Source organism: Polyodon spathula, chromosome 7 (genome assembly GCF_017654505.1).
Source record: "Polyodon spathula isolate WHYD16114869_AA chromosome 7, ASM1765450v1, whole genome shotgun sequence".
NCBI lineage: Eukaryota > Metazoa > Chordata > Actinopteri > Acipenseriformes > Polyodontidae > Polyodon > Polyodon spathula.
Window position 1 is genome coordinate 20113619 of NC_054540.1, and position 25205 is coordinate 20138823.

Sequence of the window (25205 nt, forward strand, 5' to 3'; positions counted from 1 at the left end):
TTGCATATTGTATTGCTCAGAGACGGATGTTGGGTAGGACCTTAATTATACTGTACGTGAGGCAAACCTTATTTATTCAGTAAAAAAGGCAGTTAGCTTAGAATTCACATTTCCAGGTGTGGTAGTAACTACCCAACCAATAGTTTGAGCAAATCATTCCAAAAGCCTAGACTATTCTACCATCTAAAAGGTCATCCAATTTGGACGCACCATTCTAAACACAGATTCATTCTCATGTAACCGCTAAGTGTTCAGTCCTCAAGTTAATAGTAATTACGCTAATTACATTTCTAAGTGATATATTATTTAAAGGTTTTTTTTCTTCTTCAATTTTAAGTTTCCATTTCAAAACCGACTATTTATTAATTTGTAAATCAAGTCCTAAATACAAAGTTGTTTTTATAACACATATAATACCTTCATGAAAATATCTCTGCTTCAGGGAATAAATGTGGTTTTGGTTTTGTATCGATTCGGGTTGTTTAAGTACAGAAGATATTCAGTTATCCAGACTCTCTGACAACAAATATGTTGTGTTGTTTTCAGTAATCAAAGACCATAAAATGAGATTAAATAATAAGGTGGTAGCTGGATATATGCTCATTACTAAGCTATCCCTAGCAGCAATCCGACTACTTTTGTTATTGTTTTATATATGGAAAGCTACTGTATTGACAGTGCAGTCATGTACAAATTAAAGCAGACAAAGCTGAATTGTTGAAGCGAATCCCAGGAGTTGATTAAAGCAAGTGCCAGATTACTTAAAGCAGCACTAAACCCTATTTTGCTCTTTGAAAGCATTTGTTAATTACAGCATGCCAGAGCTTTTGTTTCACAACAGGATGCTTGTATACCAAACAAAGAGCCTCATATATACAGCTGACATCTTCTTTATAGAATGAACTAACGTTTTTTTTTGTTTTTTTTTTTTTAAGTTACAGTTTTGAAAGGCTGATGTCATACTCTTCCTAAATATTGTGTATCATCACTACAGATTTTTCCAGTGGAGTATCAACTTCTGCAACTGACCACAGGAATTAAGACCAAATGAATACATTAAAATCACCAGGCTTCATTGAGAACGTACCTGTATACGACCAGTCGACATCATCAGAAAATCTACGCTGTGTTCTGTAGTACCCATGCGCCACATCAGCTGAAAAAAATCAAATAATGTTTTTATTATAAGCAGGGTTCTTTTCTCCTGGCATCCACAAACCTCTTAGCATGATATCAATTTGTATGTAAAGTCTTGTTTTTATGGTCAATGCAAAGAAATGCTTATTTGAAGAAAATGTTTGAAGAGCTAATCCACCAGGAACACCAGTTGTTGATAACCATTGATTTAAAAATGTAAATAATGAAAAAAGGCCCACTCTGTCATCCTATTTACATTTAGTGTACTTCAAACAACACATTTAGTTACGTAAATAATCTATTTCTACTTTGAAAGTTCACAATTTACACATTTACAAACGCATACCAGAGACCCATTCTGTGTGTGGTGCTATTGCTCTGGTTGGCTGTATTCATTTTAATAGAATATTTTGTTAAGTTTGTATTTGTACCGTGTGGTGGTTGACCATGACTGGAATTAGGCGTAATGAGTCGAAGGTGAGGGTGCCAACAAAAGGCTTTTTTGTTTTGTTACCACAAGAGTTCTACATTTTTGCTAACACTGGAGTGTCATTTGTAGGCAAAATTGAATGGCATTAAAGAACAAGGAAATTCCAAAAGTAAACTGAGGAAACTGGCTTTTTTTACATGCTGAATAGCATATAATTCTGTACAACTTTCACATATTCTGACCATCTGTCAGATCATCTACAAGGGAATTGCTGAATAGCAAATGGTCCAAGGTGCTTATGGCCATAATTCACAAGTGGAAAAATGTTCATTTTATTTTGTGGTGCTCATACACAGCTTCATAATATAAAGAACTAAAGGTCTCAGGCAGCCACTTACCTATATTTTCCTATATGAAAGCTTAGCGAAACATCCTGCAGTGTTTACATAAAACATTATTTTATCTTTACTGTATCCCATGTTGCGCAATATAGTTTTTATTCTCTCAGCTGTGCAATAAAAATGAAAACATCACTCAGCTTTCACTTGAAGCACACAACAGGAGAAAAGGGGTTCTTACACGCATCATAGTGTATCCAGCTCATGCTTCCTTCAGCAACAATACTGATGCTCTGACTGAAATGAATGACTATTGTGGGAACAGAAAAAAAGAAGCGTTGCTGGAGGGAGCCTGATCTGGATGCACTACAACGCTTGACTTTCTCCTGGCAAACATTCCCCCATTGAAAGCTGAGAAAAGTTCTTGGGATTATTCCCAGATGATGTGTGACAATGTGTGAATACAAAAAAGTAGCGTGTTTCTTGTAAACAATGCAGGGTGTAACTCTTTAATATGTAATAGAAGACTAGATTATAGAGATACTGGGGCCAAGACTGTCTACCAAGATCACTATAAAGGTGACCAACTGTCCTAACTTCAAAGTTAAAGAAAAAATGAACTTATAACAAATCCCCTTTTTATCCGTGCCAATGGACAGTCCAGAATGCAGTGAATCGTGCTGGTGTATGAACAGTGACAGCAGTTATTGCACTGGCTAACCAGAAGATTACTTCGAGGGGCTGCATACACGCGGTCCAGTCTGCCACTGGAAATTCTGCCTGTAGCAAAGACCTATATTTCTGAACTGGCCCAGAACATGTATCTTTAAAAGAGGCTTCTCCAGGACCTCAATGGCATCATGACATGCAGGAATTTTCTACAGGAATGTTTACATTTTTCTATCTCAAAATGACTTCCTGTGAAAATCTGTTACGTTTTGAATAGACTTCCTGTCTAGTTAGAGATATCTCCAAATGAACAGGAAGTTATTTAGTGATATCTATAAATGATTTAGAGATATTTCTAAATGAACAGGAAGTTGTTTTGAGATATCTTAAAATGATTTAGAGATATCTCTAAATGAACAGAAAGTTATTTCAAGATCTCTGTAAATGATTTAGCAACATCTCTAATGATCAGGAAGTTATTTTAAGATATCTTAAATTATTTAGAGATATCTCTAAATGAACTGGAAATCATTTAAAGATATCTCAAAATGCATTTTAAATATCTCATTTAAGCTCAATTTATAGATACCTGTAAATCAATTTTAGATATCTCTAAATGTATTTTAGATATCTTTAAATTATTTAGAGATATCTATAAAACATTTGAAGATACCTTCAAATATTTACAGATATCTAGAAATGATTTTGAGATATCTTTAAATATTTAGAGAGATCTCTAAATTAACTCTCTAAATGACAATTCAGCTTGCCATACCTATATGTCCTAAATGCTTTATTTTCTGGATAGGAAGAATACTTTTCCACAACATTTAACACATGCAATTCTGTCTGACACTGAGGTATATTTAACATTCTAAAGGACATGGAATCTCACGGTAAATAAGGCCACCATTTAACTTGATATTATTATGGTAATCCTACTGGTAATTTCCTCGAGGGGTTGTTTATTCACCCTATTATGAACATGACTGAATTCAATCTCAATACGGTTTGCGATAGAGTAGTTTTACAAATACGGCAGCAGTAGTTAAAGCAACCACGGCTGAGATAGTTAAATTACTTTAATAACATTGTTGTCCAATATCTGGGTATAATCTTAGATCTAGTTGTATTGCTAGTTTCTTCCTTATTTCTGTCTTAACTGGGCTGCATGTACATTCCAGACATGTACTTTGTTTCCAGAAGTACAGTATCTGCTCTATGGCTTCACCAAGTGGCCTTAAAAAAGGTTCCATTTATAAATGCTTTGACTTTCTGTAATCCTAGTACAAATTGGGTTAGACAGCCACGATGGTTCTTTTATTTCTTCCCTACACTTAACTGAGCTTTCTTACATTGGAACACATACATTATGCAATACTCTGTTTGAGCTATCAATTTCCACTAGATGCAAGTATGGCAAACGGATAGCTGCACTTACCAAGAAAACTTCAGGATTGAGGAATAGTTCTGCAACATTCCCAGCTGTGCCATCTATCATTCAACAAAATATTTATAGTCTATAAGGCTTTTAAATTACTTTATAGATGTTACTTAACTAATCTTTAATCTGGTTGTGAATATTGACTGCCTTTAGCTTTTTCATCTTTTTAAAAGAATAACTAATAATTCAGTTAATTTAGTTTGATTCATGATAACTTTATAATGCATTATTTTTTTTTTAATTGTTAAGCAGACTTTGGCATTAAAGAGGTGCTCTTATTAGATGTATTGATATTATTACCGTGTATGTGCTGATAATCTTGTGATTCTTGTGAAAATATTTCAAATACCACAATCACCCATTAACTAACCATAATATTGGCTACTATACAGTAGAACTCAAAACACGCTTTATACCACTATTCAAATATTAAAATAGGACTAAACTTGGCCTTATTCTAATGCTTAAAGACCAAAATATAATAAATATATCAAAGTGACTCACAGACACTATTAATTTAAATTTGATCTGCCAGCATTTAGATCCATTGAATAGACCTTTAGTATCGCAGAATCTTTAATGAGAAACAGGAGCTCAAAATAATGTTAATCACAAAAACAAGCAAGATGAGTCATAGTTATTATGCACCATCTACTTCAGGCCATTACTCTCATCTGCAGCCTGTTTAACTGGTTGTGTACACATTCTGTATTTGATTCCAGTCAATCAATATCCCTTCGTAACAGCAACTCTATTGCAAACATTGTTTCTTGAACACGGTTTAGAATTTTACGATGTTAATGAATGTTAACCGAGGGTTATTAAGTACATGAAAAAACAATACATTTAAGAATTGACAGTGCAATGTCAGCACAAATAAAAATGCGCATGCTAAAGACCTGATTTTTGAAGAACAGGAGCGATGATCCCTGCTGTCATTATGTTCCATAATCAGATTTAAGCTGTTTTAATAATGTCTAATAGAATTAATCCTGTTAACAGTATTTCTAACTGAGGGCAGCCATAAATATGGATACAAAATTACGTAGCATCTGAAAAATATTCAATTCTATTCGATTAAATGATGGCGGATATAAGCACTGCTGTCATTTAAGCTTTAACTCTTTCTACAATGCAGACCTGTATACAGGTAATTTCACTAAATACTGTTCTATGTTTGCTTTATTTAAACTAATGTTTACATCAATTGAAGTTACACCACTGCCACTAGTACCTGAAATGGTGAGTTTGTAGAGATACAGCAAAGGGCCTTATATACAAAACTTTAAGCTCTGTTTTAAGGATGGTTGTTAAGCCTATTTTAATGAATTAAATCCAGCTGAAATTGGAATTTTATACTGTTTATTAGTGTATTCTCACTTTTCAAAGCACAGTTTAACCTAATAAAATGACCATAAATTCCTTTACCATAGTCCTTAAAGTTTTGTGAATAGCCCGTGGGGAGAGACAAATCATTTCTCTTTTTGCTTTTAAAGTCAATTGGGCCTGGTGTTTCATTTTTGGGAACAGATGAGAATTTTCTGACAAACTGAACATTTGGGTAGACCTGTATTGCGATGTGTGCCACTGGATCGATAATGTCCACCAACACCTGATTTATCTTGGCGGTCCCCAAACTCAAATAATGACCAGGTCTAACCTGAGACATCACAGGCTGGCTGAAAATCTAGTCCCACCAGATTCCTGTGAAAATGGTTTTCAAGGCAGGAGCTGTCTAAGCCTAATTATCTTGTAACCACAGCCTTAAAAGAAGCAACATGAGTACAAGTCATGAAGGAAGTCTATTAAGAAAAGAGACGATCATGTTAAAAACAACATGTGACTCATAGGGCTCGATTCTGATGAAACAAGTGAATTCACAGACGCAATATTTAAAGTCAAACGCCTCTGCCCCGTAGGGTGTGGCTTCTCCAAAGGTGCGATTCTGATCAAAATAAAAACACAGTGCAAGCGCGTTTAGTGGTGCAGTGACAGCACCCAGCCAATCAATGCTGAGTAGGTTGGGGAATCTGCTATCCAATCAGGACCAGGCAACAACCCGTTTAAGAGACAGAATTCGCTTGGTTCACCGCAAGGATCTGTTTTGAATGTAGAAGTGGCAATCAAGTCGAGCAGCAATAGCACAGAGCAATAAAAAACAGAGCAAGTCAGAACAGCAAGTAGTAGGTCACTCGCTGAGAGAATATGTAAACCATGCTTCACGACACAGGAGATTGCTATATTAATAGAAGAGGTAGAGGCACGTCGGGCAATCATTTATTATTTTGAATAATTATACAAGGTACATTATTTCATGACATTGACACTACTACATTTAAAGTATAAAATACTTACTACCCTCCCTGATCTGTCTATCAGTAGCTGCAGCTGATTCATTCTCTAGCTGGATATGAAGTGCAGCATCACGTTCCCTCTGAGCTTGTAATGTACTAGAGTTTCAATATAACCACGGCTTTAATTCTCATAGAATATTTCCCAGAACCACCGCCTGTATCACCCCCCCCCCCCCCCCCCCCCCCCCCCCCCCCCCCCCACCCCCCCCCCCCCACCCCCACCCCCACCCCCCACCCCATAACTAACTTTTTTTTTTTTTTATTTTTGCATTTGCGTGCATGTTCGTGCTTTTGTGTATGTTTCAGTATTTAAGATACCGTTAGGTCCTAACATTTATTAGCAAAATAAATAAAATTAAAAGTTTTAGTAATTAAAAATAATCTAGTTATCTGCAGTATGTGTTAATCCTGATCGGGCTGTTTGTTCAGTTACTTGTTCACAGTGTGTGTTCACAAAGTCAAAGCCTCCTTCTCCTGGCTTTAGAAGAGAGGCAACGTGCCTGTGTTGTTACTGTGATATGCTAAATAAAGTTGCTGAAACTAATCAGACTGCATGAAGTTGTTTGATTTCAACTCGTTCTTCAAAGCGGAGACTAGTTGCTATAGTATTGTGGTTACAGCATTGCCACTGACAGCAAACACTTTCTTGATTATTATTATTTATTTTTTTTATCTTTATTTGCTATACCAAATTTAAATAAATAGATAGGACAGAGAGAAGGCAGAATACTTTACATTGGCAACATTCAGCGGGCATGTGCACTACAAGAACGAAGACTTTCTTTTGACAAGCAGGCAAAAGGTAAAATACACAAATACTGTATTTTCACTTGTAATACATGCTACAGTCCTTGTGAAAATAAATGTACTACTCCATTGTATCTGTAAAATTTGAGTTTTTTTTTTTTTTTTTTAATTAATATATTTGTTATTATTAATTTATGAATAATATTGTTAGTTTCTTATGTTTTGGCCTTTTTTTCTTTTCTTTTTTTTCCTCTTCCTATGTCAGTCCAAACGCACGTAGTGTGTTCAATTCTTAAAAGTTCCTGATTGCGCCACTAAATAAACCTGATTTCAGCAGGTCTTAACGCAGCGCTCAATTGTCAATTTGGGGCCTCACTGCGCTGTCATCAGAAACGCTTTGGCGAATATGTTAATGATACCACACTCTGAAATGTATGCTGACATGAGGCGTTGGGGCAGGTGCTATGTAACAGCACAGGACATGTCTTCAGAATACCATTTCAGCGCAATGGGGTTGTTTTTTACATCACCACTCTATTTTTGCGTCACAAAATCGGGGGCAAGCGCCATTTGCGCTGTGATCAAAACACAGCTGGAATCTGTGTGCGGTGTACGCCGTTATTAGAACTGCTTCTGCATTTTGATCTTGATGAGAAATATAAATATAATTTAAAGCCAGTTACAATATACAGGTGTTTACAGAAGCAAAGTAAATGAACTGTTAAAACTAGTACCTATCATAAAATCCCTTAATGGGTTAGTGATATAATCACATATCCCATTAATACTGCTACTTACTAAGGTTTTTCCAGCCACTCAAACATTTACTAAAAATATATATTCCATTTAAGCGACAGAGCCCGTCAATGCGGGCTCTACCGTGTGGTAGATGACCGCGACTGGAGTTATGCGTTCCGAGAAAAGGCAAGGGCGCTAACGAAAGTCAAGGTCATCTACCACACAGTAGAGTCTGCATTGAGAGGGCTCTATCACTATTACAAAACTATTTATTTATTTATTTTCTCTTTAAAAAAAACTTTAAAACCTATATTTACCTTGAACTTCTGATATTTGGTCAGTTAACATTCCGCTGAGGAAAACTGTCCCTAACAGGATTAGAATAGAAGAACGACACATACGTAAAGAAAACGTTATTATTATGATTATTGAAATTATTATTATTGCTATATTGGCTATTTCTGATGGAGGGCGTTGTTTGGATCCAGCCATTGACAGACATGTGGCCCAATCGTGTCTTCCCTGATGATTTGCTGTCCAGTAGCTGCGAATTGAGCCTTCATTACGGTGTCCTGTCACAGACATGATTTCCCTTGTCTCTAGACCAGCGTCAGAAAGTATATTTAAGTAGTTTTTTATATTATCAGATCAGTTGTAGATTAGAATGTTAAGGGGGGAAAAAAACAGTATTGCACAGATTGATTTTAAAATATAATTCACAGTGAAGTACTTCAAAGTTCCAGCGGGCATCTATACAAAATAGAAGCCCGCCAGATCTGGAAGCTGATTGGCTGTTCGCATTCAATTCAAATTCATTTTCTCAAATTCTTATCACCTGAACAGACAGCATGCCCTACTTGAACGTTCATTAATGCAGTGATATGAACTGTCAGCAATTAGACACAACTAATTAAAAAATAAAAAACACAAAATAAACTAAAGTCATAAATAATTACCAGCACAAAACTGACAAAAGAGCCCTTTAAAACCTATTATACACCACAGTTATTGCCCAAATTACAAAACTACAATATAAACCTACTGCACACCATTTGTCATGCTTCACTATGAAGATTTACCGACTTGATAAAAAACAAAGCAAGAACAGTCGCACACCAAATAACACCAATCGCACGATAACATCCGGAGGTATATGAATACTGTTAAGCAAAACTAGACAAGGCTAAACTTAGAATTGAAAGAGCTTGTGCAACAACTTGCTAAGGTCAACATTTTTGCCATTAGTAAAAAATATCATATTCCCTTTCATCTTTATTGGTGTGTCCATGGCTACAGTATGCATAATTTTTTTGGTGGGACTTTTCACAATGAATAAAGTAAGAACTGACTCAACACTCAAAAAGTTACTGCTATGCTGTATGAATTGCGTACTGAATATGTTGTGTTTCCAGATCCTTAATCTATGTTTTATGAAGCAGGAAGTCATTCATCATACCTGAATACAGCATTGGGTTGTCTGGTTTGTTTCCAGTTTCTTGAATTCATTAATGACCGCACCACATCCACTTTGTTCTGCTTTATAATGTGATAACTTTTGATTCTCACTGCCAATGCTTATAAAAATGTAAATTATCCTTTTAGTTTGTTTATGATTTTTGTTAGTAAAGATTAATTATTCAATTAACAAGTTCAGTATTCTATGAAAATAAGCCTCCAACAACATAATTCTCATGTGCTAAAGCTAAATGTTCTTGACACAAGTTCACCAGTATTCACCAATGCTGAAGTGCCTTTAGTACTTCAAGCAGCATATTCAAACTGCTGAGTACTGTCAGAAGCAGACAGAAATCTATGTTATAAGTCGATTTCCATAATAATAGGATTGTAAAGGTCCTATGGAGAGAGTAATCCATCTTAAGATATATGGGTCAAATCACAGTTTTTTTACATCAGGAGAGTGCACATGGGGACATAATGAAATGTTGTCAAGGATGTTTTGGAGGAAAACAGGCAGGAGGTTTTGTAGATCCATGGTATTCTGTACAGTTTGCACCCTCCAGAGAAATGCAGCACCATCTGGTTTGCTTGTGATTAGCCTTGGAGTCAGGACAAGAATCCAATACACACTTCCACCATTTGTGATATCTGGTGATGTTTGGAGAGAAAGAAGGAGGAGGACAGGATGTCATGGTGAAGCTGCTATAATCTCAAGTCTATTCATATACCCTGCACATGCAGAATGGAATAGACTGTTCAAACAAAAAACAAATAGTACTTGAAAACTACGGAAGCTTATCCTGGTTCAAAGAATGTCATACCTTGCAATGCTTATTGCTAGAGTATAAATACATGTATATAGATAAAACCAAACTTCCATACATTAAAAAAGATATATTTTAAGAAGTTATACTGCTGCAGGCAAAACACTTTAAAAAACATGTAGTTGTACAGTATTTGCTTTTTATACTATACTGTGTTTAGGGAAAATAGTTTTGTGAATTCTTGTTTTGTTTGCCTGTAAAACTGCACTTTCAAGTTTGAAGGTTTACATACATTTTATCCTTATACTTTGTTCTATACTTCTGCAGTTTCGTTGCACTCTCAGTTAGAGATATTAATACCACTATAACTGAAATAATTCAATAATGAATATTTTAGGTTAAGTAACACCTGCAGTAATGGACATAAGCTTCTTCAGGGGTGCCCATCAACAACTGACATTTGTCTTCTGTAAGGGGGGCATTTAATCCACGTACTCAACCCAGGCTTCTGTATGGGGGCGCCCATTTAACCCCAGGCCTAGCACCGAAGCCTGTGCCCCCATCGTCACTTCTCAGAGACCTTCTCCGGAGGGTGCTCCCAGTTATGGCAGGTGTGGTCGTTTGGTAGACAGTGTTTCTGGCTGCTGTAGACACAACTCCAATTTTTTTCTTTTACCAGCCATTCAAGGAAACACAGCTGTCCTATACTCAGCTGTAATCCGCTGTAAACAAATCCCGCTAGCAGTGGTTCTCGGGTGGAGTGTCTCTCTATAATAACTATTTACAACAACAAACTAAATGACACATGTGCAGGGCTTCAGCCTTGCCACATGGTGGTATTAAGATCAATCAAACAGACAGCAATGTTGGTGTCTGACACTGGTTTAAAACCAAATTACCAATAATACACATGGGTAACCATCCAACCACCTCATGACCTGTCTTGGATTTGAAGATAGTAAGACATAATAAAATGTTTAAAATAGATTTTATAAGAACAAAAAGGCAATGGAGATAGCATTCCACTGTACAAAAAAAAAGCCTTTGTATCTTTGTTATGACAGTCTATCAGCAAATGAATATCAATGCAAATGAATGGAGAAATTATTTTTACAAAGCTTTACTGTGTGCTACTGACAGACATGGGAAGGCATTACAGAGATGCAACAAAAACAAAATATGATCTGCGGTCACTCTTTTCAAATGAAGGGTGTCTTTATTCTGTGCTAATCTATTGTTCTCAGTAGACCACTGAAGCTTGCAACAATACACTGAGACTGTATACAATTAAGTCACGATATACAGTTTCCATCTAAACCACTGTAGGTAGAGAGATCTGCCAGCAGCGCTTTATCTGAATGCAAGACATGTCTAAACTGCTTCTGTGAAAACAACTGGACCTTTTCATGGCTCACTGCCATTGTAACTTCCTCTTGTCACGAATGGGTTACCATGGACACAAATTCAGACTCTCTCCTTTCAAACCAGGTCCCTAAAAGTTTATATAATTTTACAAAGAGAGCAGACAGCCAAGCTTTCTTTGGCCTTACTTCATTTTCTAAACCAACATTACTGGTGAACCTTTTAAACAACCGCTTCTTTTGTGACTTCAAATACAATCAGTTTAATTGTCAGCAGTCAGTGGAATTTCGGATACACGTCCTGATGCTAAGAAAAAAGCTTTTTTCTCTTTGCCATTCACAACTTCCTAAGACAACATTTCTAAACATTTACAAAAAGATTATGACTGATGAAAACACAAGGCCAGTATAACTTGCACAAAACAGGCTAGTTTAGTAAGCACGCCACAACCTTTCAAAAATGGTTGATAAATGAATCAAACAAAGGCAACTCAGATCCTACAATTCTAAACCACTAGTAGTCTCAAAACAGATTCACATCTTTCTATCACTGCTGGTTTTATTCTGTGGTCACATTTCAGGAGATTTCAACACAGGTTTTTATTCTGTGGTCACACTTCAGGAGATATGGAAATGTGAGGCTGACAGATTCAGTGGCAGAAGTGACTCTGCTGTCTGATAAATGTGTCCAGCCCTTAAAACCGGATAAAAACATCTACCAGTTATTCTGCATGTTGTGGGTTATGGGGAAGGTGCTTAACAGCCTTATGGATGCATATTCGGTTTGGTAAATTGTCACATCTATGGGACCTATAAGCATGATGAGAAGTTTCTTATTGGAAATGGTATTTTATGAAGATAATGCCCAGTAACAGTTTACTTAATGTGGTCTTAAGGGCACAGGTAAGAAAATCCATTCCTATGAAAGGACTTAAGGTTTCTAATAATCGAACCCAAACATACATTTTTGATTTAAGCACAGCGTGTGCATGGCTACATTTTTAGTTCTCTGTTCTCAGCAACCCCTACTTTTAGGAGACCTAGAAAGTTTAGGGAGGTGGAAGGAAAAAGCAATTTCTGCATAACTGAGAAACAGGTAGCAGGAATAAACTTACATGGTTTGATATTCTATACCAAAAAAAATTACAAACCTGTAGTTTATGACAAACACAAAGACGAGACACAGTAACCTTATGATTCAAACGTCCCAATTAAATCGTATGCCCTTGTGTGTAAGGTAAACACCAAACAGGATGATGCAAATGTAACTGTCAAGATTGTGGACTTGCCTCCTGAAATTGTTTCCTTGTACTTAAGGTACAAGAGTAGCTCTTGTTAGTGAACACCTGTTCAAAAAGTTAAAAAGACAAAAGCCTTTTAAACTTCAACGGGGATAATTCCCTTTGACGTCAAGTAGTTCAAGGACTAACACACCCCACAACAATAGGAATTGATGCCTGTAACGTTTAGCTATTTGTGTAGATATGACCAACAGTATTTTGGGATCCAGGTTATGGGGAAAACCTTATACAATCGTATCTGGTCCTCAGTTATTAAGGACAGGATAGACCATCCCACAGGCATGTTAGGTAATAAATTAGTTCACTTGTCAATTCAAGAAAATAATAATAATAATAATAATAATAATAATAATAATAATAATAATGGCAGTATGAACCCATGAGGGTAAAGCCTGAGATAAAATTACAGCTGTAAACAACCACAAATAATAAGGTTGCAAACTCCTGTAGTACAAATGTAAATGTTTACTGCTGCTGCTATAGTAACTACTACTATTGCTAATAATAATAATAATAATAATAAGAAGAAGAAGAAGAAGAAGAAGAAGAAGAAGAAGAAGAAGAAGAAGAAGAAGAAGAAGAAGAAGAAGAAGAAGAAGAAGAAGAAAGATGTTACTATCATATGGCATACATTTTAAAGGCTGGCACGGCAACTCCCCTTGGTTTATTGAAACTCTGACAGACAGCTGTAACAATGTTTGCTTCTCTGTGTAAGGTATCCAAGCGTTGCAACCGTTCCCATGTTAGGAAGCACATTACAATTTCTTACTTTCTACTACCCATTGAGAGCTTTCTCTCAGTGGTGTAGCCACCCAGACAAATCACTAGCAGACTGAGTGTCACAGTCACATAACCTCACACAAAAGACCTAGGACTCCCTGCATGGATACGCAGCGAAGAATACTGGCAACATTGAAGAACATTCTCTCTGCTAGCTCACACAAAACAAATTCTGCAGCTGACAGCATAATTCACAGAATACAGAAACCCACTCTGACTTGAGGGCTAGCTTCCAAAATCTATTTTTTATTTTTTTTTTATCCAGCTCCATTTGTTATAAATGGAAAAGAACGAAGAATTCTTCAGCTAAATGTATTCTGAATGCAGTAAAGTCTAACATAGACTAATCTGGTCACCCCTATTGCTGACTACTAAAAATGTGTTTCCTTTTGTTCAATGAAAATGCGTTATGGTGGAACCATAGTAAGAAAATGCTGTACCTACGGTACAAAAAACCTTTTTTTATAAAAGCCATTTTACTTGAGTCAGCATGGAGTACTGTACCTTATTCCTAATCAAAAGTGACTTCACAGTCCACACTGATAGTGAAATTGTCATTTGTACATAAGAAGCAATCTAAAGCAGGTAGGTTAATAACATACAGCCCCCACCACTGCTGTACATTCAAAATAAGAGCTACAGTATCAGTATGATGAAAAGGTTGATGATCATATCATAAATCACCATTATTACAGAACAGTAGAGTAAGAATTTGCAATTAAATGTTTAATCGCAAGCTGATAAGAGATTCTCCAGATTTCTGCAAAAAGTGGACATACAGACAACTCCCTATATGCCCAGATTGTGACACTCTCAATAAATACCAAATTTCATGACAACTCAATAATCGGTCCCCGCCCCCATCGCAAAACACAATATATAAACATGAACTTATTTCACTGTATTTTTCTTGTAATGTAGCAATTAATAAGTGGGTCAATAAATCTCACTAGTAAAACACCATCCACATTAAGTTCAAGAGCAACTGTATTAAGATCAGACTGTTTAAGATCACTAAAACTGACTCCAATTTGTCTCGACCAAAAAGGTCATAGGCTGCTCCAAGATATATTACTTCAACTGCTTGTGTTCTGGTTAGAAGACGTCATGGGTCTACCCGGAGCTGAGGACCCAAGACCCAACCTGTACCAAACGGGTTTTCGGGTGCAAAATTGTCAGGAGACACTTGGATCGGGTCGGGTCAGGTCAGATTTTTTACAGAGTTTACTCAGTAATACACAATCGATTACTATTAAAGAGGCTCTCTTTGGTACTAAAAATCATTGTTTATAATTCGTGTTGCGTGGATTGGCTTCCCCCAGTAGCACATGACATGGCTTGCAGAGCACAGCCGCAGTCACATGACCCATATCGAAGTGGTTTCTTTAGATCATTCTCAAAGTCGGAGTAATGGATTTGTTCATGAACCATTTTAAGAAAAGCTCACAGAAAAATCCAAGTCTGCCGTGTGGGAATCGTTTGTTATTTTTGTGGACAAAGAAGGAAAACAAGTTCTGCAAAACACAAAATTTACATCTCAATTCCATTTGCTCTAGTGTTAAATTTGTAATAAAATCAGGCATTTACAAGATCGTACTTCAATTCATTTAATTTTCAGATACCGGTAACATATTTATCTTTGTATCTTTTACACAAACATATTATATAGTTAATATTACAGTCCTCTTTGTTGGTTCATTCTGTAGTCAGTCTGTAGCCAGATTTCTAGGTTGACTGGCAAAATAACCGCTACTTTAATACCGTGTCTAGTCAGTTCATATACTGGGGAAAGAAAATCGTTCCAGTTTTTTTCAGGCTGGGTCGGATCCGGGTCTAACAACAAGAATTTTACTTGGGTCGGGTCGATTGGGTAAATAACTATTGGTTTGTGGTCGGGTCAGGTTGATTAATTTGGACCCGTGAACACATCTAGTTCTGGTCACATTCTTCAGCAGAACAAAGGCTGAAAATGTCTCTTTCATGGGGTTTCCATGCGTGGCAATTTACATGTGAAAAGGCGATGCGCATGCACATTTGGGAGAATTACGTGTGTAAAACAGGTTTGCGGCTGAAAAAACGGTCAAATAGAGGGATAGGGTAAATCTCATTTACTTGTGTAAATGACGAAACACACACGAAAATCCATGCGCAGTTCCGCATGGAAACCTGCATTTCACGTGTAAATGTGACTGAGCTTGTTTACCCTTAAGTGACATCGGTATAAATATTTCAAGGGAGCAGGTCAGTTGTTACTGTGGATTCCAAGACGGCAGAAAGTAAGTGGCTGATGGGCGGTTTTATGGTTAGTAGTGGTGTAGTTCACCTAAAGATAATGCAGGTGTTTTTTTTTTTTATTATGAATGTGTTTTGCTGTTCTGGCCTGTCATGTTGCTGTATATCTCTTGTGGGTTTACAGTTCTGTATAAAACCACTTACCATGAACTCCTTTATGCCCTTGTTAAAACATTAAAGCAGCTGTCTGAGAATACCCTTGCTATAAAAACTATGCTAAAGTTAAACATGAAGAACAAATGAGCTGCTTAAATGTCTAACTAATTCCTGTCCTTTTTTTGATCCCAGCTAAGACAATGCGTGTCCGCCCTTCACGTTAATATAGTAGGTGAACTAGATGTCATGAGCCAGCTTGATCACCCAAAAGTTGTTGATGCCCTCTCTGAACTGAACAAATAAAATTGCAAATGAACGTATTGATTACATTTTATTTGTTTGCATCATTAATATTTTACACAACAGTAAATCCAACACAACTTAAAAGCGTGAGCCTCCTCAGAACACTGCAGTCCAATTGTAAATGGCGGGTGAGGTAACCTTCATAGTTGCCAAATTCGCTTATAACTGGGCTTGTTTTTTGAGAGTTGCTGAATTTGAAATTTGCATAAACACCCACTCTAACACGGGTTGCGCTTGTTTTGAACGGCAGTACCACCTTTTTTTTTTCGTGAGACTTGGCAACACCGGTAACCATCCCTGTCTATCTCACAGGCAGCCACTGATTCCTGAACACCTCATTTTACTGTTGACAAGAGTTTATGCAGGACAGAGTAGGCAGTGGCAATTTTGATTCACTCGTTCTCTGCGCATGGAAACTATGTTTTCACAAAAGTTCATTAGTATTCTCCAAAAACAGCATGAGTACTTTACGCATAGCTAATTGACATATTCATTTGCACGGTGTCGGGTGAAAAGCCCGGTTTACTCGAGTAAAATAAACTGAGTGAATGGAAACCCAAAAAAGCATTTTAAGAGACATTTTTTTGAGCAAATGTCTCAAGCTAAAAATAAAACATACACGGAAAATCCAACTTTTGTGTTGTATTCAAAACCTGTACCTATTGTTGTATTGTGTGTAGGATCATCAACTAAGGTTCAGTTTTCTATAAATTCAATCCAGTACTACTAATTCAAGGTTCAATTTTTTGCCTTAAAAAAAAAATCTGTACTTTTAATTGTCCATTTAAGTAGTCTTAATAGGTTATTCAGAGATTACCATAAAAGGCCTTTTCTAAAGGGGTGTGCCAGTTGTTTAATTTATAACAGTCTATGCAAGGGCCACGCTTTAGATCTTTGTTTTAAAAAAATTCTCACCAGTACTTTTACAGGAAACCCCCTTCCTCAGCTGTGCCTATGTAACAAATACAATAACAAATTAGCTTTTAACAAAAAGCAAGACAAATTAAAGAAGATTGCTTAATGTAAACCATGAAAAATAAATGTATGAACACTGAAAAGTATTAGGTCAAAAATAATGTGTAATCATACTCCCCATATAACTTAAAAGGGCCACTTTGTAATATATGCTGATAAGAAAAGGGTATCAAGTCATTTATTGGAAGTTATTTTTTTCTAATGGACACATACTCAGTTATTGAAATAATGACTATTGCAACTAACATGTTCAGGAATAACCAAAGGCTCTGTGGTGGCCTACACTAGCCAAACCTAATTGATCATGGTGTCTTTGACTTTCTCATGTAGCCAATGCTATTTTATGTGAAGTGAGACATCAATCCAACAGGACCCACTAGCCCTTGACAAGAAGGACTGGCTGTTTATCAGGTTCATAACCTCACAGTATCTGGTGAATCATCGTTATTTTAACATCTGTTATCTTTAACACGACTGTCTGTTTGCTTTTTGCTACTTGATTAAAAGAGGCAACGTAATTAAAATGTAATCCAGGTTTTCATGGATTATTTTTTTTTTATTATTGTTTTGGGGCTACTACTGTACACACTAGTTTATGCTTGAGAATTACATGGTGAAGCAGATACTTTGCTCTGCAAATATATTAAGTGGCAGAAGTGTGATTTCCATATACCCTGAGAAAATATTACACAATTTCACATCAAAAAGACCCCTGGAGGCTCCCGAGTGGCGCATCCAGTAAAGGCTCTCCGTGTGGAGCGCAGGATGCGCCCTATAGTCTGGACGTCGCCAGTTCAAGTCTAGGCTATTCCTTTGCCGACCGAGGGCAGGAGCTCCCAGGGGGCGGCGCACAATTGGCTGAGTACCACCCAGGGGGAGGGAGGGTTAGGTCGGCCAGGGTGTCCTCGGCTCACCGCGCACCAGCGACCCCTGTGGTCTGGCCAGGCGCCTGCGGGCTTGTCTGTAAGCTGCCCAGTTCTGCGTTGTCCTTTGATGCTGTAGCTCTAGGTGGCTGCATGATGAGGGGGTGGTAGTGGTGAGCTCAGCCTAAAAATAATTGTACATTTCTAAATTCTAAATTGAGGAGAAAACAATAAAAAAAAAAAAAACTAATTGGCAACTACTAAATTAAAATAAATAAATAAATAAATACACCCCTGAACTAAATAAAACATTTCAGTAAATATACATTTCAGTAAGACCCATTGCCTCAACTCAATCATTCAGTAAACAAAACCATTTTAGAGCATGAGGCATACTGACAAAATATGTCATGTTTGGTATTTTAGACTGCTCTACTAGGAATCTGATTGAAAACCTGTTATAAGTTTATCAAAACTCCAACTCAAAAACCCTCCCCTTGTTAGGGGTTGTTGAGAACTGTCAGATCAAATCAATCACACTGTAGTAAATGTGAATCAAAACGCATTCCTCTGCCACGACTGTTACCAGACTTGGATGAATTGTGCAAATATGCTGAAAATTAACGACAGCTAGCAAACAATCTAAATAAAATCCTCTTTAAAAAAAAGATGGTGCACAATCAGTGTTTCATTCACTTTCATAGATTTTTCACACTCACACATTGCCATAACTTCCAATGAAATGTCACTTCCTTTATACATCGGAACTCCTCAAAGCATCCTTTAAACCATGCATAAAGCAAAAATAACGGTCACTATAGAGCAGGTACCAACACATTAAATAACCCAGTTCAAAAGCTCTCTAATACAAAGGGATCTTTTTTCACTGATAAAGGCTGGATTGGAAAGCTGTTTAAATCTTTGTCTGGATTCACATCCAATAGGCTAAACCAACCATTTCAGTCTTTTGTATGAAACTTTCATACTGACAAGTGCATAATAATGAAGCTGGGTTCAGAACTGGAACTTTATAAACATAGCAATTGAATCAAATTAAATCTTTTTTTTGTTTCATTTCTTTTAATTTTACCAAGATTCTTATGAAAACTGTCATCGAATGTGATGGGTGATCACTGTTAAAAAAAGAAAAAAAAAGAAAAATGTCTTTGCATTTCAAATATAGCATTTAAAAAACTAAACATTTTGAATCTAACATCTAACAAAATTTCATTATATTAAAAAAAAAAAAATTATAATAATGAACCTAAACTGTATGGGTAAATTTTGATTACCCAATTACTGGTTTCTTTTTGTACAATCTGAGCACACTAGCAGGTTGCCAAAATCTTGGGCAACTGGAAATGATTCTTGGTTTATATTCTTCATAACATTATTTTACAGTAAATACAGGGAGACCATTAATATGCATATAAATACACTAGTCCACAACCAAACTCTCTTCGCAGGAAGGTCATGATACCTGATTAGCTGGTTTCAAAGACACTGATTTGCATTAATCTTGAATTACCTGTATCTTGCTTAAGGTAACATTAGGCAGTTGTTGATTAGTGCTAACAGGGGTTTGTGAAACCAACCCCTAGGGGACTAACTTAAGGCTCCTTCAAAAACATATTCAATTTGAAACAAAACAAGCATTGGCTTTTGGTTCTTCAGAAAAATATCTTTCAAAAGCCTCTTTAATATGATTTAAAAAATTCATAGGTGTACTGGCTGTTAGTGTTGGGTGTGGGGTATGTTTAACATTTCAAACAGTTTATTATTTATTTATTTATTTATTTAGCTCAAGTATAAAAATGTATTCACAGCAAAGTTAACTGATACATTTAGTAATGGTTAATTAACTATAGGCTACTTTAAGAGTTATATGACACAGATCATTTAAACTTAATAGTGAGAGTAAAGGGTATTGATTACTGGTGTATATTGCTAAAACAAGCTTTTAGCAATGCCACATGCATATAGCTTTCTTATTTAGATGACTACGTAGTTTTTGACAAATGCTATGAACAGCCAGATTAGATATTTGTGCTGTTGTGATTGTGTATGTTAATCCTGGCATTTTATAAAACACTGTATTACAAATATTCTATTGATCATATTATCTAGTGGAAAAATTAAATGGTGGGAACTACATTATTACAGCATAGGAACTTCGAAGCAGGTCGTTTGTCAGTCTGGCTCAGACAATCACATCGTTCATTCGACAATGTGCGCCGCGTTAATGCAGCGTGATTTCATGTAAAAATACAATATGTATTGGTATTCAGTGTCAGAGAACATAACATGCGATTTTGTGTTCCTTACCCATTTCACAGATGATGAACAGCTGACAGAGCGCCAGAAAGCTTCTTGAAATTGGCACTTTCATATTCTTCCTTTCCAAGACCTGGACCTGGTTGAAATGTCGAAGGAAACTGAGCTTCCAGACAGAGAAATGTATTCCCAAGACGCGTGAAGATGCTATACTTGATTCATGCCGGTGGTAGTTCCTTTTTTTCCCCCCCTTACTCGATGTTGCCTGGAGTACCGCAGTCTGGAAAATGACTGTAGTCTGAAGACAGCACCACTGACACAGTATGTGAATGAGACGGAGGGAAGGACAACACAACACCCCCGCGACACCATTGCAAAATCCACAGGAGGAGTCACGCTCCCCATGCATCGGTTGGTATTGAGCTGGAAAAATAAATCCAGCCAGTTCCCCTTAGAAAACGTTGGTTTGACATAGCCTTTCCAATTATTAAAATAGACTATCATTGCTTAAAACATTAGTGCCTATAGTATCAGACTACACACAGTAGCCTGCAGCATCCATGTATAATATCAAACTAAATCGCCAAATGAATATTCAAACAATTCATAACATTATTTGAGACGTACAGCAGAGAGTGTGGTGAGAGAGGGGCAAAGGTGAAGAAGATGCCGAGCGAAGCGACGCGATTTTTCCCTGTTTGAAGCTCTAGTAAACCTCATTTTTACTGTTCTGTCGTTAAGTTTCTGTTTTTGAAATAGTAAACCCACAAAATTGGACAGGTGTTTAATCATAAAATATTGTAGCGTGCACGGGTGGCAGCAGCAGGGCTGACAGGTATGTTAAGCCGTTTTAACATTTAATCCTCAATTGCTGATAGCAGCAATTTTAATACTGATATCAGTAATGTATTGATGCTATCAGCAATTCTATTTTCGATATCGACAATTCTCAATGTTATTTTTTGATATCAAAAATAGAATTGTTCCTCCACTACATTTCTTCTCCTCATTTCATATTCAGCGCATCGTTGGTTTTCATTTTCATTCAGTAACAAGTGAAAAATAAAAAAGAAACAAAAAGAGAACCACGACAAATTCTACGCAAATCCACCACACGCTTATGTCAACTGAATTTGACGTCACGTCCCACGGGTGGTGCTGTTTGAACAGTGCGAAAAGCCTCGTGCCGCGCTGGGTGGGCTCGACAAGGTACCGGCTCGGTTCGGCTCGGCTCGGATGTGCCTTGTAAATGTGCCTGTGCAGATCAACCATACACTGCTCATACGTTAACAAAAGTACAGTTTTGTCCGGCTGCACCAACAGCATTCCCTGCATCCTTAGGCACCAAAATAAATAATTGCATAAAAACTGATGTGCCAAGTATGTGAAATTTACCTGCCCCAGACCAATGGAGTCGATGATGTCCTTTAGTATATCATGAGCTACATTGGTAAATACTGACTCGCCCTTTTTATCAATCAGCAATTATTTCTACATGTTTTAATCATTCAGGGACATAACATACCTACATGTTTATTATTAAGCAAATGTGAGTTTAAATGATTAGTAAGTATACATGTCTCAGTATGAAAGCTGAACATTAATCTCAGCAAATAATAACTAAGTTGCACACTTTTAATGAAAAAATAATTCTAGTCAATGTTGCACTAAAATAAAATCAGGCTTGTGTGATTTTGAAGTGTTACTTTTTGATATATTTACTACTGCTTATTCTTAATTAAAAATACAAGATTTTGGTGGGAATTGAGTAATACATTAAAAAAAAAAAAACTATATTTAAGTATTAATATTTCATGCAGTCGTGTCTCCTGACCTGCTAAATTCACATTCACTTCAAGTTTTTTCTTACTGTTTGCTAACTTTAGCCATGGTGCAGACCTTGGGTCAAACCAATATGCTTGTGTAGGGAGAATTTATTGTGATTGTTTGTAAATGTGGCCCATGCTGTGAATATTTTCAATTTTTTAATTTTATTTTTAAGATTTTAAGGCAAACCAATGCCAAACACAACAATACATAATACATAAATAATTAACGAGAAAAGTGGAGGGGCAAAATATATACTTTAACACCCCCCCCCCCCCCCCCCCACACACACACACACACACACACACACACACACACACACCATATTCAAAATGGGAGGGGGCACGTGCCCCTTCTGCCCCATGGGTTAGGCGTCATATGAGGTTGAATAAGATAAGAGTAAGGAGCTGTGACCCTAATGGGGAATTAGCAATGACCCTGAAATCTATACAGCTGTCAAGGGGACATTGAGTTATAACATAGTAGATGGTGGTAAAATGGTTCTTTTTAAAAGAGCAAACACTGAATAGTCAACAATTAAGTATATCAATACTGAGACTGACCACACATGCAGTTACAAAGTTTATGAAATATAGTTGTACTTCTTTTTGTAAGAATTGCAGTCTTTAAAATGAAATCTAAAATTGCATTCTTCCATTTGCATAACACTATCAAGCTCTAGCAGATACCTAGATGTTGGCCCATGCATTGGACTTTCGACAGACATTACTGGAATTCTTTCTTCACTGGTCTATTGGCGTTTCCCAGCCAGGATACTGACAAAAATAAAAGCACATTCAGTGCCTTACCTTACATCCTTGTTATTGTTACCGGTTAAATATCAGGAGATTCTGCTGTTGGCGTACAAAACTCTTTGTTTACCCCTGCTTACCTCTTGGCTGGACTTGGAATTTCTTACTGTGCCCAAGACAAAGCTGCCATCTAGACTTTCCTGGAATCGTAGTTATTTGTTGCTTTCTATCGTCTACTCCAAACCACTCATACCCATATGTGTAAATGGTATCCCCAAACTTATCCAGCTTCCTTTCTACTGTTCTATTAACTTTCTCCAACAACAAACAGAGATCTGTGTCATCTGTCAATTTCTCACAGGCTCTTGGCCACTTAACCCTTTATTGGCACCCAATAAGGTTCCTTTCTCTCCTAGGCTGGTTCTTCTGACTAAACTCACCAGGATAATTGGTTTCATCCCTAGCTGTACTATTGGAATGCTACTGTACTCTCTATAACAGTGTTCCTGATATCCTGTGAACTGTGGTGTGCATCCTGTTGCTGGATTTCATCCATTTGACTTGACTGGCTTTGTAAGAATTACTGATCAATGAGAGGTCCCTCAAGCATATCTTTCTCCGTTGATGATCCTTCAGACCCCTAACCGTTGTCACCTTGGTCCAGCCACAGGTACAAACCTGGAGTTCCACATCTTGTCCCAGAGTCAGTTTGAGACTACTCATTAAATTGGACAATCTTGTTTGGTAATACGCTGTCCACACAGTACTAAATTAGTGAGACATTACTAATTTTTGATTCCCCGTCTCATAATCTTGAATGAATCAATCTTTTGATTGATGGAATTAAAACAAAGACACCTTATTAATAGCCTACTAAATTGACCCAAAATGGATAATCTATGATGTCCACAACCATATTCCACATTGAGGTAAATTGCAGTTCTTAAATACTAATTGAAATAGATATTTCAGATTACTAGAGTACTACAGATTACTTTAGTTTCCAGTTGTTAATATATCACTGTATAAATATTATAAACAATACAATCCAAGATTTTTCTTTCTTTCGTCTTTTGTAGCATAACATATATCTGGGCTACATCTTAACATGTGCAGTCTCTGATATCAGCCTCCATCATCACAGGTCTGGTTTCTGTGAAAAGGAAGCATTCCAGCAAAAAATCTGCTTGCTGGCAATGTTTTCTAAGGAGCATCCCAACCAGCACACCAACCACACCTGAGTATGATGTTACTAATGATGAACACAGTAAAATGAGTCAATATACAAAACAAACACAGACAGAACAAATGTTTTTCAAATAGTGTCTGTATAAGATTACCTTTGATTCACATTGTTTTCAGAGGAAACTGCTGTTTTCAGATATATTTCCTCTGAGGAGCTGCATGCAGTTCTACAGTTATCCATTATTTTTGACATAACTAATTTGCTACCCTGTCATTTTTTTTTTCAATCAGATTTTGTTTTACATTGGGTTTGATTAACCTTCTTTTTCTGAGTAAAGGTACATATAGTATTAATTTTTATGAATACTTTTATGTATATTTTACTTTGCAAACAGTTCATTCAAAATTCATTCATAATCATTTCTGTAAGCTTTTAGCCAACAGCATTTAAACACAACAGATAGCTACAATTTGTTTTTCCTAAAGTAATGTAACACACAATATTTACATATCCATTTTGTTTTTATTTGTTTGAATTGTGTTTATGTATGTGCATTGTGGTTAATCTTGTGTCTATTTATCTATAGCAACAAAATATCATTCAATACAAAGACAAACAAAGATAAATGAAATTCTGGTTAAAACTGACTTGTTTACAATGTATATACCATTTAATACATACTTGTATGTCGTTATCTTCATTGATGACTTGCCGTCCCATGTGCAGAGGCACCTGGCAGTGCTGGACTTCATTAGGGAGGCAGAGTTAACAGCTCACCCGAAAAAGTGCATGTTAGCTTTTTCAGAAACTCAGTATCTCGGGTACACTATGGGGCAGGGCTGGGTGAAGCCACAAGAAAAAAAGGTGGTGGTTATTCAACAGTACCCTCGCCCAACAACACATAAGCAGGTTAGGGCATTGATTTGGGCTTGCAGGGTACTACAGAAGTTTTATTCTGCAGTTTGCCACTCTCGCTACACCCCTTACAGAACTCACTAAGGGTAGGAAGAATCAACCAATTCAGTGGTCTACACCATGTGAAGCAGCTTTCTAAGAACCAAAACAGGGCCTATCGGCAATCAAAGTCTAATTTTACACTGATGCATCCGAGGTCAG

General features: G+C 36.7%; 1 protein-coding gene across 2 annotated transcripts in view; it reads right to left on the reverse strand.

Annotated features, from left to right (window-relative positions):
- Positions 1 to 20748, reverse strand: part of LOC121318325 (receptor-type tyrosine-protein phosphatase zeta-like) — a 64808-nt gene extending 44060 nt beyond the window's left edge. For both annotated transcript variants that reach the window (XM_041254852.1, XM_041254853.1), the window contains exons 1-2: positions 20376 to 20748; positions 1088 to 1156 (exon numbers count right to left, since the gene is read on the reverse strand). In XM_041254852.1, the coding sequence (XP_041110786.1) occupies positions 1088 to 1156; positions 20376 to 20733 (427 nt within the window). In that variant the 5' untranslated portion in view covers positions 20734 to 20748. The remainder of the gene's footprint in view (positions 1 to 1087; positions 1157 to 20375) is intronic.
- Positions 20749 to 25205: the final 4457 nt, after the last annotated feature.